Source organism: Adelges cooleyi, unplaced genomic scaffold (assembly GCF_023614345.1).
Source record: "Adelges cooleyi isolate 19-005CV unplaced genomic scaffold, UGA_ACOO_1.1 ACOO_flye_CR_arks_rails_tigmint_CR_PRNA_108, whole genome shotgun sequence".
In the NCBI taxonomy this organism is placed as follows: Eukaryota; Metazoa; Arthropoda; class Insecta; order Hemiptera; family Adelgidae; genus Adelges; species Adelges cooleyi.
Window position 1 is genome coordinate 4,928,796 of NW_026095761.1, and position 18,383 is coordinate 4,947,178.

General features: G+C 34.7%; 3 protein-coding genes across 3 annotated transcripts in view; 2 read left to right on the forward strand and 1 right to left on the reverse strand.

Moving 5' to 3' along the window:
• The window catches only part of LOC126839362 (alpha-mannosidase 2), a 112,254-nt gene extending 102,789 nt beyond the window's left edge, over nucleotides 1-9,465 (forward strand). The window contains exons 4-6 of the mRNA XM_050574654.1: nucleotides 872-1,005; nucleotides 5,795-6,084; nucleotides 6,308-9,465. Of these exons, the coding sequence (XP_050430611.1) occupies nucleotides 872-1,005; nucleotides 5,795-6,084; nucleotides 6,308-8,674 (2,791 nt within the window). The 3' untranslated portion in view covers nucleotides 8,675-9,465. The remainder of the gene's footprint in view (nucleotides 1-871; nucleotides 1,006-5,794; nucleotides 6,085-6,307) is intronic.
• A 1,620-nt stretch (nucleotides 9,466-11,085) lies between these two features.
• On the forward strand, nucleotides 11,086-13,110 carry LOC126843237 (protein LZIC-like). The gene is made up of 5 exons (XM_050580627.1): nucleotides 11,086-11,292; nucleotides 11,482-11,617; nucleotides 11,691-11,846; nucleotides 12,066-12,207; nucleotides 12,858-13,110. Exons 1-5 carry the CDS (start codon nucleotides 11,198-11,200, stop codon nucleotides 12,896-12,898), a joined length of 570 nt encoding a protein of 189 aa, XP_050436584.1. The 5' UTR covers nucleotides 11,086-11,197; the 3' UTR covers nucleotides 12,899-13,110.
• Nucleotides 13,111-14,543: 1,433 nt separating this feature from the next.
• On the reverse strand, nucleotides 14,544-17,615 carry LOC126843473 (uncharacterized). Its single transcript, XM_050581033.1, has 4 exons — nucleotides 17,498-17,615; nucleotides 16,362-16,517; nucleotides 16,133-16,300; nucleotides 14,544-14,817 (listed from the first exon to the last, which is right to left on the reverse strand). Exons 1-4 carry the CDS (start codon nucleotides 17,588-17,590, stop codon nucleotides 14,635-14,637), a joined length of 600 nt encoding a protein of 199 aa, XP_050436990.1. The 5' UTR covers nucleotides 17,591-17,615; the 3' UTR covers nucleotides 14,544-14,634.
• Nucleotides 17,616-18,383: the final 768 nt, after the last annotated feature.

The window sequence follows — 18,383 nt, forward strand, 5'->3', positions numbered from 1 at the left end:
GAAAAGTTGTTTCATAAAATGTATCGACTATGTAGAAAAATATTATAGCGAGCGTCTGGTGAGAAAATTATTTTGTTGTCAGTCAATATTAACCGTCCGCGGCAAATTAATGGAACCGACTCGGTTAAAAATGCATATAAATATCCCCAGAGACGTTAACCGTGGGTAAGATGGATAACTATATTATATGATTAATGTCACAACCAAAGCCACGGTTGATTGTTATCAATCGGCAATGGTTTTCATAGGACTCGTCATTTGTCTACGCCTACGCTACACTTTTTGTCTGTGGGACAACATCAAGGTTCATCAGTCAGATGAAACCATAAAAATCATACTCAAATAACAATAAAAAAATAATAAATTATGATCAGTTCTACGCAACTGGACAAACGGTTCGTAGAAATAACGTTTTTTTAGACTTTTTTCTTTTTGTAAACTTTCTTTAGTTATTAAACATTACATTTTGTTTTTTTCAATACCATTAACGTCCCTTGCCGAACTGACTACACTGTTCAACTGTGTAATCATAGCTGTTGATTTCCTCCCATATACCAATTATTTTTTAACATTTATACATATTTTAGCCAGGTTATAAATCTAAAAATTTGCGTGGACATTTTTGCGTTACGAAATCAGTAACGGAAATTTAATCTAATATTATTAATTTAATATTAATTGTATTATCATATCACTATAGGCGTGCTTACCTAACTTTCGGCTTATCAATAAGTGACGATCTATTTAGCTTTAGCCTAATTATATACCGCAGTCTATATAGATTCCGTGTGTGCCTTTTAAACAATATTATCGTGAGATAACACAATTCAATATTGTTCTAATTTTTTTATGCGTTTGTCATGTGTTACAGTGCACACCCCAGCAAGAGGAAAGTGATCCGAAGATTGTTGGCCGAAGGACGGTTGGAGATCACGACCGGCGGATGGGTGATGACGGACGAGGCAACATCGCACATTTACGGCATGCTGGATCAAATGATCGAAGGTAAAAGTCGCATTATCCAGGGTCTAGGTTGAGATCTTGGGTTATTCTCCGGGTGGTATAAGGAACGAGTATTCAGATTAAAAATGTACCGACCGCCTGGGGGGAAGTGGCCCTTTTGTGTATCAATTTTATAGAAAGTAAAAATGCTACGTTACTTTTCCATGATGCATATTAAAATGTGACGTTAGGCCATGATAACACCGTCATATCACAGACTATTTTCTTATAGATTGTCTGTCATTGTATATTTGATAAATCATAGAAATGCACAGATATATATATATAATAACTAGATTGCTAAGTGTGTAAATGCCGCCAATAGAGATAATTGAATGTACCATTTCCTGCCATGTTTGTGGGAATTAGAACCTTATCTCGTGTCTATAACTGTAACCACTGTATAAATAAAATATAAATATATCTTATTTTATACACACACAAATCTCACAAAAATGGCCGAAGTCGACTTCAATTTTATTGCTATCAATCTAGTTTATTATGGTATATATCCGTGTAGAAATTTGATAAATCATATAAAAAACAATAAATATCCTGGACAAAACAATAACTGTTCACAAACTGGTAGCCGACTAATATAGGCAATATAATTTAATATATATTGAGTTCAGTGGCCCATAGTCGTTAATATTAAGAAAAACAACGCTTATGAAGACGTATAGGCGTTTTGGAAATCAAAACAAAAGTGCGACAACGACTACGGATTTATTATGGGTAGGTACTATTTCCCTCGAGTACTTACCCGTATTTCGTTATAATAACTCAAATAATTTTACCGTCTTTCTTTTTGTTCCGCACTTAGGTGAGGAGTTTTCTTCTTCTTTTTGTTTGTTTTTACTTCACTTCAGATGTATACTTTTTTAAACGCTCGTTTATACACACCGAGTTTTTATTTTTTATGTTTGTGCCCATAATGTCGCGACAGCGCTTTGTTGTCTTGTATAGTTTATTCTACCCTCTTCGCGAACCTCAAAATTTAAAGGGCAATAACTCCGGTTGCGCATTATATTAATGAAAACTCATCTGGTCGGTTTTTTGTTATGTATATACTGTGAATTTAAAAAAAAATGCCCCTAAGGCGTTCAACAATGCCGATGCTGCTTCGCTCTATTCAATACGCTCTATTATTTTTCTTTCATTTTCCGTTGCTCATACTACTAGTTTTTCTTTGTTTTATAACTACTTTGCACATTTTACAATCTGCTACGACGGTACTTCAGGCGTGAATCTGTTGCAATTTTTCCCTACCGTGGTTTATAGGGTATTAGGCGAGAGGGCGAGTAATTGTATTTGTTTTTTGTGCAAACAAATTGAGAAATCAAATTTTGAACCACGTAATACTTTTTTTTCTTCAATTTTTACAACGACTTGTTTTACTTTTTATCGTTTTCTCGGAAACGCATTTTTTACCGTGGCACGACGCAAGGTTAGCCCTCGGGTTGACATAAAAACTCTTTGCCAATCGGACACGCTTGTCGCCGCCATCGCGAATCTAATGCAGTCGCAGACTGCACACGTCAAAAATCTGTACAACTGCGAAACGACAATAATTTGTTTAACATAACAATATAATAATAATAGCTATTTGCTGTCGAACTGGCAACGGCCGTTTTAAATCTACAGGGTGACGGGCAACCGCGGTCGCTCTAAGCGATTCGACACGTTTGCCTTATATGGGCAGGTACACGTGCACGGGTCGAAGACGATAAAACGACCGCCTTGCCGGCTGAGTTATTAATCGGTCAAAGTCAAGTGCGACGAGTGCCGTCTCTGAAGAATCGAACGGATTTCCGGTGGTTTTTGCGTGTCACATGTCCTCTGGCAGTGTGTGTGACTTAAATCCGTCATTCGCACGGCAATTAGAAGTAAATAATAACCGTTTCACTTAGTCACCGTCGGTCAAGGTCAGTTTGTATTTATTGTGATATTGTTATTATTTCTACAAAACGCAATGGTCGGTCTGATACGTAGGTATCAAGTATCTCGAATGATACTTTTGAGCTACGACCTATTTTGTTTGTATCCACAATTTCCATGCAGAATATTTTTTTAAATAAAAAATCAGACCTGTCGGTCATTTTTGATATTTCACAAAAAACAAAATATTAGAAATATCATGGTTATTAAAAATGGTTCTAAATAAACAGACACGGCTGACAAATAAGGATTTCTTTACACAGAAGTCGTAAACTAAGAAGTAAAATCATAAAGTTTATGACTATTGAAATGTAATACATATTATAAAATATTATGTAATTGTATTAATATGTATAATTGTATCAAATTTCTTTTTAAACAACACTTTTTAATTAATTACACTAGAAATTACATAAAGAACTTTTTTTTTGCTTTCTTTAAAAGGAACCGAGAGATGTTTTTTATTTTCCGACGTAGCAATAGATAAAAGAAAAATTACACTCATAAACAAAGAAACGGCTTTATCGATTCACTAAATACATAGAAATTAGTATATGTATATTTAATTATAAAATTGCGAAAATAATTATTAAACAATATCTACCTATGTATTATTATTTCAGTTCATATATATATATATATATACTTGATCGGTCCTGTAAGTCTATGATAAAGAATAATAATTGTTATTTCATAATAATTTGATAACAGCTGATGTTTTATTCCCTCGATAAAATATACACTTTTAAACCAAAAAGCCGTATCTAACATTGATAATTAACATAATATGTTTAATATCAATGGACAACCAATAAAATAAGACATAGTCTAGCTACAGCACACCAAACACATCCCTTGCACACGCTTATGAATATTATTCTAAAGGATTTGGAGACTTTATTACTATGTGTGTGCAAGGACGTCACGAGGGTTGTTTGTTGTCCGATAGATTGTCCTCGATATATTAAAAGCCATACATTAGGGCATTGTTCTTGTCTCGACGGATTTCTCTTCATAATACCGCCTACCTGTGCATTATAACTGTTCAAGCTAACAATCAGGCCGATTTAGGGTTACTACTATCCCGTGGGGGGGTTGAGGGTGTATGGACACGCGGTCAAAGGGCCACACAATACCGCGGTGGTGGTTGAAGCGATTTAATTGCAATTACCGACAGGCGACAGTGGTTTGACGTGGACACTGCGATAAAATTGAGTTTTCCCCATATTGTGTTCGTTTTGGAATTCCCAAAATAATATTATAGTCGATAGAACAAATGAAGTTTTCACGGAACGGTTAAGTACTAGTCAGTTTTATGTGTACAAAGACCGCCGCCGAGTTTAAATTAAAACCAACTCTCCCCTCGGCTATCTTTGGATTTCCCATTTGTTTGACGCCTCGCTCTCATTGCTGGTGAATTTATATTAACCGACTTGCGAGTTCCTTTTTTTTTTTTGATGCGAGATTTCTTTTCGACGCGACACTTTGATTATATACGCACTCTATAATCATTCTCTTGCACTCGATGAAAGGAAATCATTATTAACACCGTCGTCGCAAAGGCCGACTCGATTCTTCCAACACTCGAGAGGAGGAGGTTAAGCTTAAAAGTCGTGCTCGCCACGCAATGACAATATTCAAACTCGAAGACAATCGCGTTCATTAGAATTCCTGTATGCGAATCAAGTCGTTTCGATAACATTTCCAATGTGAGGATAGGTGTGTGTGTGTATAGTAGACCAAAGTGCCATACCCGTCGTTGCTTTTGACACTATCAAGTGTGCGTATTGCGGTGCGGCGATAGTGCACTCGAAGAGGACAAGTGTCATTCGAGGGAATAGCAGATTTAATCTTAAAAGCATTTTTGCACCGGAAACATTGTGGCGTGTACATAACGGCTTTCCCGTAGCGGTGACAACGTGCAGCTTGTTAAAAACGTCCATTCGCCCAGCAATGTTGTGTACTATTCTGCTAAAGCACCGTCATATACAGTGGCTGAATAATTGAGACTTGCCGTATCGTTACGGAGGTTCTTTAGAAAAATTCTAATCGACTTGGTTCACCTCGGGAGACACGCAACACAAAACTTACATGTTGGAACAGCTATCGTTAAAATCAACCCGTACTCGTTTCGTTTGACGTGTCAATCGCCAAGGGCACGACAATATAATAGCATTCCCATAGAGATGCTTTAGAAAAAAAACCGTAGCTTACGACTCTTCAGACGCGTTACTACCCTAATACGAGAGGTATAGATGTATTTTACAGTCCACCTTCGGACGCTTTCTGATGTAGAATATCAATATTCTGCGTAAGCGTACTTCTCTAAATGATATTGGGAATTTAAGTGAGTTTACTTGTGCTGGATAACGCGATAAAGTCTTACAAAGTTCACAATAATTCCATTGTATGGTTTTCAACAAACAACTAGTGGTAGTATGATCCATTTTTGTTACGTTACTATTTTTTTGGTTAGGGTTTATTACAATATTTGTAACGAATTCATGCGATAAAATTCGGCCGGAGGCGATCTTCAACCAATCCGTGGTAATTTCGTGTTTTAAAATACGAGCGTCGGAAACGCTTTTCAATTTATATGTAAATTTTGAATTGTTGTCGCGCTTTCCGATTAAGAACCACGACCACCGCCGGAACACCATTGTTCTCAACTGACTGATAGCCGTGTGTGTGATTTTCCATTGTTATCACATCATTTGCAGCTATTGGCTTTGCTCTTGCTGCGTAGTTCACTGTTCGCGATAATTAATAGTATTAGCATGTTCTCTACAATTGATTCCAAGCTCTTTTATAAGCGTATCGTTTTATCCACCGTGTTGTTTTTTCGTGTTTTCAGGACATCAATGGGTGAAGAATAATCTGGGCGTTAAAGTCAAAACCGGTTGGTCAGTGGACCCTTTTGGACATGGACCCACGGTGCCTTATCTGTTAAAACAGTCCGAAGTCACTGGTGGCACGGTCATCCAGCGCATACATTACGTATGGAAAGAATGGCTGGCTCGCACACGAAACGGGCACTTCTTCTGGAGACAAAACTGGGACCGAAGCGGACACACTGACACACTGGTGCATAACCTACCGTTCGACATATACTCGATAAAACACTCATGTGGACCTCATCCTCAGGTAAATAATTAGTTATTATTTTATCGATTTTGGGCTTATGTGGCAAATTCTGTTCAAACGTATTTTCCAAGTTTCTGTCGGGAGAGCCACTGTAAAGGAAGCTCACAAAATACGTCCCTGGATGATAAACTACACCTTTGACTTGTTCTACCACTGTAATTGCTGGCTGGTCCTCTTTTACTGAACTGTACGTTTCACGTTAATATTAATTTGTTATTTTCAGGTGTGCTTGAACTTCGATTTCCGAAAAATACCCGGCGAGTACACGGAGTACTCGCTTCGAGCCGTGCCCATCGACGAGCAGAACAAGCGACAAAAGGCCGATCTGCTGATGGAACAGTACGGTCGGACGGGTTCGGTGTCGCCGTACAACGTGGCGCTGATCCCGTTGGGTGACGACTTCCGGTACGAACAAGAAATGGAATGGGACCAACAGTACAGGAACTACAAGCGACTGTTCGATTTCATTAACGCTAATAAGGAGCGGTACCACGGTGCTGAAGTCGGGTTCGGTACACCGTCTGACTTCTTTAAGGCACTGCGAGAACGCAGTGGCGATCGCTTTAGTACTTTGCGCGGTGACTTTTTCGTATACAGCGATATATTCTCGGAGGGTAGGCCAGCCTACTGGAGTGGTTACTACACCAGTCGGCCGTACTGGAAGGTGTTGGACAGAGAGTTGGAAGCCAACCTCAGAGCGTCGGAGATACTGTTCACGTTAGCCGTGAACGACGCCAGACGCAAACGGCTCAACGATACGGTGAAACTGTTGGAGCGTGACTATGAGAAACTGACTAAGGCCCGGCAGAACCTAGCTCTCTTCCAACACCACGACGCCATCACCGGTACGTCCAAGGCGTTTGTCATGAACGACTACGCGCTCAAGTTGTTCGAGGGCATTCAGGACTGCGCGTTCGTCCAAAGCTTCGCGGCTCAGTGCTTGTTGGCCCGGGACGAGGCGGGCGCTTCGCCTTCGGCCAAAATCATTATACCCGACAGCGATCGGCAATCGTACGACAAACCCACATACAGGCTGGCTCTTAACTTGGACAAGACCAAACCGCGAAACGTCGTGGTGTTCAACTCGCATGCTCGTCGCAGGTCTGAGCCCATCAGGATCCTGTTGTCGGAGCCCAATGTCCGCATAGTGGACAGCGACGGCGTGGCCGTCAAGCATCAGATCAACCCTGTGTGGAACGTCAGCAAGACCGACGAACCGCTGTCCATCTCTAAAGTGTGCTTCGAGCTGCTGTTCTTCGCAGTGCTCGAGCCACTCAGTCTAACTACGTTCACGGTACACCGTGCCCCCAACCCCGAGGGTCTGTCCTCGGTGTACTGTAAGAACTGTGCTGGCCACTCGGCGTTCTCCGTCAAGCCCATGCGGTTGGGCGACATTCAGTTGGAAAACGCGCACGTGCAAGCGCTGTTCGATGGCAAGACCGGACTGCTCCGCAAGATTGTTGACAAGAATACGGGCGCTTCGCAATACGTCAACGTCGACTTCGCGGCGTACCAGTCGGCGCAGTTCCACAGCGGTGCATACCTGTTCATGCCGGATCCGAACCTGAGGGATACCGAGAGGAAAGTGCTGGACGACTACCCGGGACCACCGACCATCATCATTACATCGGGACCCCTGTCGTCGGAGATCACCGTCATATACAATATCCTGACACACACGGTTCGTCTGTACCACGTCAAGGGCTTGGAGAGCCGCGGCCTGTACGTGGAAAACGTCGTGGACTTTGACGTGCCACCGAAAAACCGCGAGACCGAGCTGTTTATGCGACTGTCGACGGGCATCACCAACGGCGAACCGCCAGTGATCTACACTGACTCCAACGGTTTCCAGATGCAAAAGCGAGTGACCGTCAAGCGCATCGGCGTCGAAGGAAACTACTATCCGGCCACGTCGGCCACGTACATCGAGGACGACCGACACAGGCTGACGGTGCTCCTGAACCACGCGCAGGGCGTGACTGGATGGGAACCGGGCCGCGTGGAACTCATGCTGGACAGGCGGACGTTGTACGACGACTCGCGGGGCTTGGGAGAGGGTGTGGTGGACAACAAGCGGACGGTGACCAAATACTGGATACTGTTGGAGTCGCTGTCGTCGGACAGCGGTTCTTACAAGGACCAAGTGTCCAACCCCAGTTTAACGGCCAATCACCTGTCCGAGGGTCTCCTTTACCCGGCCAACGTGTTCGTGGTGGACCCCGAGGCCGAGCATTTGCTCAGGCCGAAAACCGCGGCGCTCAGCAAGTCGCTGCCGTGTGACGTGCACCTGATGAACCTGCGCACCATGTCCGACTCCGTGTTCCAGCAGTTCCCGTCGCAGTCGGCGCTCATGATTCTGCACCGGAAGGGATTCGACTGTCGGACCGACCGAGGCGTCCGGATCCCGGATTGTTCGCTACGACACGACAAAGGCGCGTTCGACGAGGGCACCGCTTTCGTCGACCACAACGTCCGGCTGTCGCGAACCACTTTGACCGGATTGCACGACATGGGTGCCGTCGACCGCCTTGACCAAGTAGAGCTGGCCCCCATGGAACTGACAGCAATCAACGTTACCTTTGTCGGGTAGTGTGTCCCCCCCCCCTAATACTCATATGTACAACGTGATGTAAAGTAAAATTACTTTGGTTGGTACTTACGTTGTTTCCGTTTCGGTGTAAAGCAGAGTAAACGACGTATTCAGTTTCTAAGTGTGCTTCCTGTTTTGACGTTCTGTAAATATTAGGTAGTTGAAAATTATTGTTGTATTATATATATATTATTAATATAAGATTTGGTCGAGCGGTAAAAAAGTATACTCCGAATGCCTGCTCGTTGGACAAATTAAAAAACATAAAAACTTATAATCAAACATGACACAGCAAAACCGTTATTAAATATATTTTTCGTACTTAAACCGTACGAAATGTCAATTAAAATAAACGTCATTCATCGCGCGCTGTGTTGAACATTTTTTTATTAATCATTTTATAACGTATGTAAGGACTTAGTTTTAAAAATGTTTGTGAAAAAAAAATTAATTTCTAGTCACAAATTTTTAATAGGATTTGTATTCTTTGTTTTTTTTTTTAACATGTCACCAAATTATTCTTATTTTGACTACTCATTTACATGTAATCCTTGTTTCTTAGATTTATTGTGTTTTTAAGATTTTCACCAATATTGATTTTAAAATTGTGATCATAATATACAATTATTATTTTGACGCTTGTACAGGATAGTGTAAGAAAGTAAACTGTATCGGTTATACTATAATTTTAACCAATTACCTTTTGTGTTAATAAGTATAATATTATTATTATATAAATTTGTTAATTTATTTTTTGTTAGTAGAAGTTGTGATAAAATTAAATAAATACGCGGATTGGTGTCTATTGCTGTTACTATGTTATTTTTTACATTATCTATTGCATCCCATTCGGTTCCAAGCAACGTGTCAATTTATAGTTAAACGGTTACAATGATTTAAACGGTTAGTATAATGATATAATAGAAGATAATTTTTCCCGTTATATTAAACCAATTGTTACCTTGCACAATAAGTAACCGTGTAATGTTACATTAAGGCGCTCTGTATAGTCTATCACGATTACATTTCAGTCGAATGGTTGCCGTTAGACGCCTTAATGTCGCATCATTAATCATAATATTATTATAATATTAGTTTTACAGCCGCAGCATTGATACATAATCATTAATGAGTATAAATCAATGAACGCAGTATTCTTTTTCCAATTTCAATTATGTAAAACTATAATTGCATAATACTATTTTTAATATTTTCATAACAGTTGGTCTCTTTTTTCATAGAAATAATATTTTCGAACATAGCTGTAGTTTTCAGAGAACTTAGGCAAAATAGATCTGCGTCGAAATTTAAAAAAAAATTAATTTTCAAATTATGACAACACTATTATAGAAGTCATATAGCATTAATTAGACGGGGTTTGAAGACGAGTTGACGCGAAACTGTAGATGGTAAAAACTTCAGTACAATATATAATTGTATAGATAAAATAATGTGTGTTTACAATAGTGTTAATTGATTTTTATCGATAAAAAGAATGTGGCAGGTCTTTAAATTAAAAAATAAATGGTGGCGTATGTACCTGTTAGGCAACAAACAACAATAATCTATTAAAATGTCGACTGAAAAATATATAACATTTTAAAATATCCAAAAAAAATTTTGAAAAAATCTTCGATATTACAATTATTTACAATTTGTATTAATACATGAAAAAAGTAACAAATCTACAAAAATCTCATAATTAAATGTCAACGGGTTGCTATATCAAAATGACAAAATGTATAAGAATTATTGTGTTTTTAATCGTTATTTTTCAGTTTATTTCGGGTTTACATCAATAAAAAAAATAGTTTGACTATAGATTTTAGAAAAAAATTACAAGTTTGGTAGTATTTTTAAAAAAGATTTTGAGATGAAAAATATTATGTAAATTTTCAGGGTGTTTTTCTCGACTTTAAAGAGAAAGGGTGTATATAGGTATATATAGTTGATATAAAACATTTTATTTCATTAGTTAAAAAAACTAATAATTGTTATAAGTCACAATATTGAAATAATTTAGAGCGAATTAAATTTTTACTAAGATTGTACTTCAATGATTTTATTGTAAAAGTAAATATCACAACAGATATAAATTTGAGATTTAAATAACTTCTATTTTAAAAAATAACGAGCAATACATTTTTAATCGATGGTATCAAAAAGTGTAGGTATTTTGTGTGCATTAAGCCATTGAGATTATGTATGTAAATTTTCTTAATAATATATTGTAATTAAAACCATAGATTAAATATATGCATTTAATCTATGGCCAAATAGTTAACCACCCGGCCTTGGGCTACCAGACTTGGGTTACCAGGTTATCGACTTTATCTTCTTATCTCAAACCTTAGAGGTTGTTGACGAGACTTGATAACATAATGATAAAATTTAAAATGATAACAAATAAATGATTGTATAATAATATTGTTACTGGACATTTTTATATTATCGTGTTTCCATTATAACTTCTTGTAATGTACAATAAATTGTAATAACAATTAATAATAATTAAAAAAACTCATGGCGACGGTGGACGAAAATGCGATGCTTAAGGAAAATCTGGAAGCTCAGTTGGACAGATTAGTGCAACAGCTCAGTGACTTAGAAGAGAACAGGTAATAATTATTATCGCTAATATTATTGTTACGTTAGTTAAATACCTAAAAAAGAAATATGCATTTAACAGTAACTTATGTTAAGTTTTGAGCTCTTAGTCGTTACTCAATTTGGAACAAACAAAGTCGATTGACATGTTTTGTGTTTTCAGTTAGGTTATAAAACTAATGTTAATTTTTATGTCGAAGACACGACTTGACCGAAGAAGAGTACAACGAATGTAAAGAAGACACCGTGGAGCAGCTGAAAGAATTTAATGAAAGATTAGGCAAGATTACAGCCGGTGATACGACTCTGCACGACAAATTAAGTACTATGCGTTTGGCAAGTATTTAACACAACTTCAAAAAAAAAAACATTTTGTTACATATTATTTAACTTAAATAATTATTATTAGGCAACCAGTGCTGCTATCACGAAAGCTTTTCAAACGCCATCCATAATTAAGATGTTTGCCAAAAACGAGCCGAACGCTCTGAAAGAAAAGCGCAATCAAATCGAAAGAGACATGAAGTTAGGAAAGCTGAAAGTGGAACTGGGCAATCGACAAAAAGTGTGTAATTTAAAAGTTAACATTGTGTTAGCTACCACTTTTACTTACGATTAATTTGTTACATCAATGGGGTTAAATAGATAAAAAACGGAGGCGACAGTTTTTCTAAAATAGCCAAAAAAACGAACATTTGATACACATGTTGTATTTTCCTTTAAACCCTTAATATTGATATTTGTTATAATTGTAAATTATTAATGTGTTTGATTTTCTCGACAGTTTGAAGTTTTAACTGCGTTGAGACATCTTGGTTGTGAGCTAACAGATATGGATAACATATTTGTCCAAGAAGAAATCGGCAAGTACCAAAAAACCCCATCGTCAGGCGGTTTCAACATTACTGACAACATAAATGGTTTTGGTAAAACAAAGTTAATGTTATTATTTTATTATATCTATATTATGTATCAATGCTTTACCCAACATAATATTACCCATTTAAAAATCATAATGTACAAAAATTGGAAATCATTTTTTTTCTTCGAATAATATATAAAATTCTAACAAATATATCATTTAATAATTTTAAAAACAAAACAAATAATTATTAGAAAATATTTAAAACTAAAGCCACCTAATAATAAAAAATATAAATAAAAATGGCATCCTTTTTATTGGTAAACTAGTTTCTATTAAACAATCGTCTTAATTTATTTCTTTATAAATTTGTCGAGTTGAAAAATACTTATTTATCAAAAACTAGTCGATTACATTATGTTTCTCAATTGCCTAGTTTTTACCTCTTATGCCAATACTCAATTAATCAACTAGAAGAACGATATACTGCATTAGTTGTTTGAATAATCGAAATATTAATTATGTAATATTTATAATAAAAATGATCAATGAATTTATTATTTAAAAATATTTTTATCAGTTTATTTAGTAACTCGATTAATCTTTTTCTTGCGGTTTTCTAAATTTCTGAAGTTAGGTTAGGTTTGATTATTTTTAACTTAATATTATAAGTCTTTGAACAGATAATTTTTGTGAATTATTATGTTTTTACAGATTTCAATACGCTTTTCAAGCTGGACCACAGTGCAGTATAATATCATTTTGTAAAACAGCTTTAAACTATTAAATAGTTTTCATTATTTGGTACTAGTGTATTGATAGTATTATGTTTGTGTTGTTTTACTTGATTTAAATTTATAACTAAATTATGAAGGTATATTTTGTAAATTAAAGTACAATTTTAGTTCATGTTTTGAAAAATGGTTAAATATTGTTGTGCATTGTTATTTAAAGACTGTTACTAATTATGATTTTTAATTAAGTACATGAATTATATTAACAAATAAACAAATACTTTTATAAATAAAACTACTTGCTTAATGTGTTTTCTATAATATAAAACTAAATAAAATACATACATAATTAATAGAAAATACATATATTTTATATTTGTGACACTTAATTTTTTTTTTAATTAAATAGAAAACAAATAGTTAAAATACACAACTTTTAACAATATATTTTAAAATTATATTTTTTTAGCATATTTTTAGATTTGAGCTGTAATTTATAAGAAGACATTTTTTATGAGTTTTGATATTTATTCAAAACCACTTTAACGCCGTGTCCTATGTAAATCTGGCAAATGCGATCGTCGTATCCTAACCATGCTGTTCCAAATGCGTTTGATGCGATTAAAAACAAATTATTTTGATTTGAGTTTGCATACATTAATCACATTTGCCGGATTTCCGTAGGACACGGCCTAATGAACTGTGTTGGTTGCATAAAAACTAATTTTAATTTTATCTTCACAAAAAATAACTTCATGAAAATTTCAAACCCTAATTTTCTATACTTATACTTTAAAGTGAATTATGTTGCAGGGTAAATGTTGTTAACCGATTTTTTAAAATAAATAATTAATGCTGATTATGTTTTATTAAAATTTTTTCAAACCAACTTAAAGATAATTGTTAAGAATATAATGTCATAATTTTTTGAAAATTTTTTTTTTTAATTTGGTAACAAAAAGTACTTAAATAAAATATATTAAATAATTATACTATTCTATTTATATTAAGGATGATCCGAGCCTGTAATATGTTAGATTTAAACTTCAACTATGACAATGAGTCTAAACTTCGGTGTTTATGTTTAATGTTTGTAGATAATTTATATTAAATAGAAAAAAACCATAGCAACACTTGTGGTTGTATATTTTAAAAAAATACAATTTTTTAATAAACCCTTAACTACAAAAATAACACTCTATAGCGTTATAGAATATTGTTTTTGTGGTTAAGGGTTTATTTATATGTTTTATTATTTTATAGTAAATAAATAATTTATTAATATAACGTATTTAGTGTATTATAACATAGTATTATAAATCATTTTGTAGACATATGTATTTATGTATTTTTGTCTGCACTCAATTGCCCTAAAGAGCGTAAATAAACTATTATTATTAACATAAAATAGTACAGTAGGTACTATACATACTTATAAGTTGAAAATTATTTGACAAATATGTTTAAAAGTTGTAGTTATTGTCTTACAGTTTACCTAGTTGTATTAATTAGTATCTACCAGCTAAGAAATAAACAGTATGTGTACAGCAAGTGATACGTTTAACATAACTAATAATATAGTATAAGTAATATTTTTCTAATTTTGTTAAAATGTGACGCCGAAAATAGTAAAATATTAAAAAAATATATATAAAAGTCTACTAGGTATGTCATGTTTGCTGTATAATAAAATAAAATAAACAAAAATCATAAACCAATCAAGCGATTGAAGTCGGTACAAGTTTAATGTTTATATATTACATATTATAATTATATTCCCAGGGTCTTACATATTCAATGACTATGATTACACAGCCAACAAGAACATCACTTGGGTCAGTGTAGAAAACTTTCAGTTTGTACGTTCCGTAAAAGAATTGCTTGGGAAAATTCATGTTCTCTAGTAGAGCCAGATCAAAACCGTGCATTATAAAAGTCCCCTGCAAAAAAAAACATTTTAAGAGTCATCGACTGTATAAAAAGCAAAAATTGGTTTGGAGTTTCATTTTTTAAAAACGCGTTGACATTCATTCTCACATAGCAGCCTAGAAATTTACTAAAAAGTGTAATTTTCCACTATTTTTGGGTTTACCATATTAAAAAATAAAAAGACAGATTTCTGAAAAAATCTAGAGTTACCTTCAGTCAAACGTTCAGACCTCGAATCCCAAAACTACACTCGAAAAATGATAACAAATAAAAAAAGTTTCCACCCATTCTAGCGAGAAGGGTTTATGATATTTTTAGGTTTGTCGACGTTTATTGATAGTGCCTACCTAATTCATTTAAATAATATAATCATAAATATGTTTTAAACAAATTATAGCGCGCTGTAATTTTAAGTTGAAATATATCAACATTTTCAGTTTGTCCTCTGGATTTTAATATTTAAGCTGATTAAGTTCCTTTCAGTTACGATTTCTGATCTTTAGAGTTGCCACATCAAGAAATCAATTTGTTTAGAAGAACAAAAATCAAAGCCTTCTTAGTTAAGCATCGAAGCTAAACGTTGAATATAGTTTAATAATACTGCAAAATAACATAACCTAAAAAAAAAACTGTACAAATGGACAAATTTTGTTTATACAAATAAATAACTTCTGTGAATTTAAAAATGTTTAAAAGGTTCAAAAGGTTTTAGCTTTGACGCGTAGCTGAGAAGGATTGTTTTTACAATGATGTGTGTTTTCTTTTAAACCGTTGAACCGATTTATTTGTGTAGCAACTCTATGGATTAGAAATCATACCTGAAAGGTACTTTACCAGGCGAAAAATTAAAAAATTTCATCTATTCCATTTTAAAATCCAGAAAAACGTACAAAAAAATTTGTTTAGAGCCTAAGATCCGAAAATTAGGTAGATCTAGCGAGGAACACCCAAAAAGGTAAACACTTAGTAAATTTCTATAGATGCTATTCTGTGAGTTTTATACAGATTTATTGAATCGTTTATTTGAAAGTGATCTTATAACTTTCAGTTATCATAACTCCTCATAGTAGACCTGCCACTTTCCCTGTCCCAATATGCTCCATTCTCACTATGCACCGACCCCACTGAACAGGATTTATTGTCCACAAGAAATGTTGTTATAACAGCTGTACACATTGCACAAGATACATTTTTGGATAAAGTTAATTAAACAACTTATATCTTTGTTCATTTGTAAAAAATGTTTTTCTATTTTAAACCAAGCCCTATTATAAAAAAATACATTAATTTGCAAATCTACTAAAATAAACATATTAAACAACTTACGACAGGCAACGGGCAACTGGCTTGAGTACGGTTGAAGCTATTTATAAAGTTGACCCATACATTTCCCATTAAATTCTTGAGGTTGGTACACGCTTTTGGTTTTCTGTACACGAACGCGTTGTCCTTCCAACCGCCGATTTTATCCAACACAGCCATGTTTAGATGTAACTAAATAACAATACACTTATAGCATTGCCATAAACTATTTAAAGTCGTGAGATAAAATTACATCTAGATTGTCGTCGAACGGAATCCTCATTGAAATGTTTCCGGTCAACACAGTTTTTGTTTTAGTCACCCGTGACGTGTGAAGCTTGAAACGTATAGGGTAGTTAACACTTTCGTTACATATAAACGCTCCTTTTATTTTGATTTTGTATTCACCCTGAAATATGTACCGTTTTTTTTTTTTATTTTGTAAATAGTTCAAAACTAATAATAATATGTTTATTATTTATGTTGCAGATGCCCGGCAGTGTGAAGTGCACAATTAGATCTCTGACGAATTATATGAAAAAATGGGATTAGACGGTAGACCTATAACTGTGCACCGAGCTGCAACGTGGAAATTGAGTTTATGTAAAAAATCGGAACATTATTTCTAAGTACGCTGTATAAAAAAGGGAAATATAGTTTAGTTCTTGGATTTTCAAGGGAGTCAATATTTCAAGATAGGCAACTATAAGATTGCACTAAGAGGAATAAGGCGCACTAGGCACTATCCTATGTATTTTTCTGACCTTCTACAAAAATATGATCACACAACTAAAAATAATCTAAATTGAACGGAACATCAAAACAATGGGTAAACATGACGTGATGAATTGACATTCTTAAAATATTTACAGCAGCTTTTAACAAATCCTAATAGTTTCATTGCTAAGTAAATATCAGTTAGTGATCACAGTGTATACATTTACACCTACTTACAATAAGGAACAAATCATCGACTCTACAACAATTAAAAAGGATATTTAAGTCACTCTTTAAGAGAACTGAGTCTACATAAGGTTTAATAATGCGATACATTTGCACTTTTTAGGTCATCTGCAAATAGTAACATTACATAATAATTAAATTTATTATGTAATGTTACTTGTAATTTATTATAAATTATAAAAGAGGAAGTTAATAGGAGCTAAATTAGACTCTTAAAGCACACCAGAAGTAACTCAAAATGTTTTAGAACAGTAATAGTTTTACATTTAACAAATTGGAACTGGTCACCAGAGCAATATAATAATATAGTCAGCTCCAAATGCCAGAATAAATTAATTTAGTATGTAAGATATTAGTATGAAGAAAACACTATAAATCAAGTCGGGGCCAGGGCGAAAAGCCAACATTTAAATTCAAATTACTTACAACCGGAAGATTAGGAAAATACGTTCTTTGACCGTAAAAAGTGTTGGCCAGAAATATGACCAAACTTGTCAGTATTAAAATCAAAGTTTCCATGTCGATTCGCTCCAAAAATCGAATGTTCAACACACAAAATACACTTTTAGCAGGTACTTTGAAAATAAAAACACTGATGTTCTCTAATTTATAATATTAGGTATCAATAGACTATTTTATTTTTCACCTTGTATTGAAGGTAAAATAGTGTTAAACGATACAATCACGTGATGGATACAAAATAACAAACGTAATTTTATACTTGCAAAATTATGTTATGCATCAGTGAGTCGACAAATAAAAATAATACTTTTTTTCACAACTAAGCAGACCCGTGTGTTATTAATATAAAATATCAGTATACAAGTTCCAACTAATTTTTAAATTAAAAAAAACACAGTGAAAGTTATATTGCTAAAGACCCAATCTAGATCTATCTTCAATTTGATTTTCAGACTTCAAGTCCTAAAACTCCACTCGCGAAAGATAAATTTATAAAATAAATATGTACCAGCATGGGAAAAGTGCTAATTCTGTTAATATAGGAGTCGGTCTTATATTAAGAATAATGAGAGAGATAGCTATATGTTTTTTTTGTTATTTAAAATTTAGTTTATAATCCATGTATTAACAAAATATAATTGTTTCTAAAAATCCACCTGCTCTTCGACTTCACTGTGCACCGTCCTGACGACAAACCCCTCCCCCTGCCCCCCTCAACGTTGGTATTTTTTACCATTTATTTAAAAACATAAACAGGTTGGAAATGATAGTCTTATTGTCATGTTTTGCATAGACTTCTTTTACAAATTCAATTTTTTTGTACAGCAATCGTATGACTCATACCTGAAAA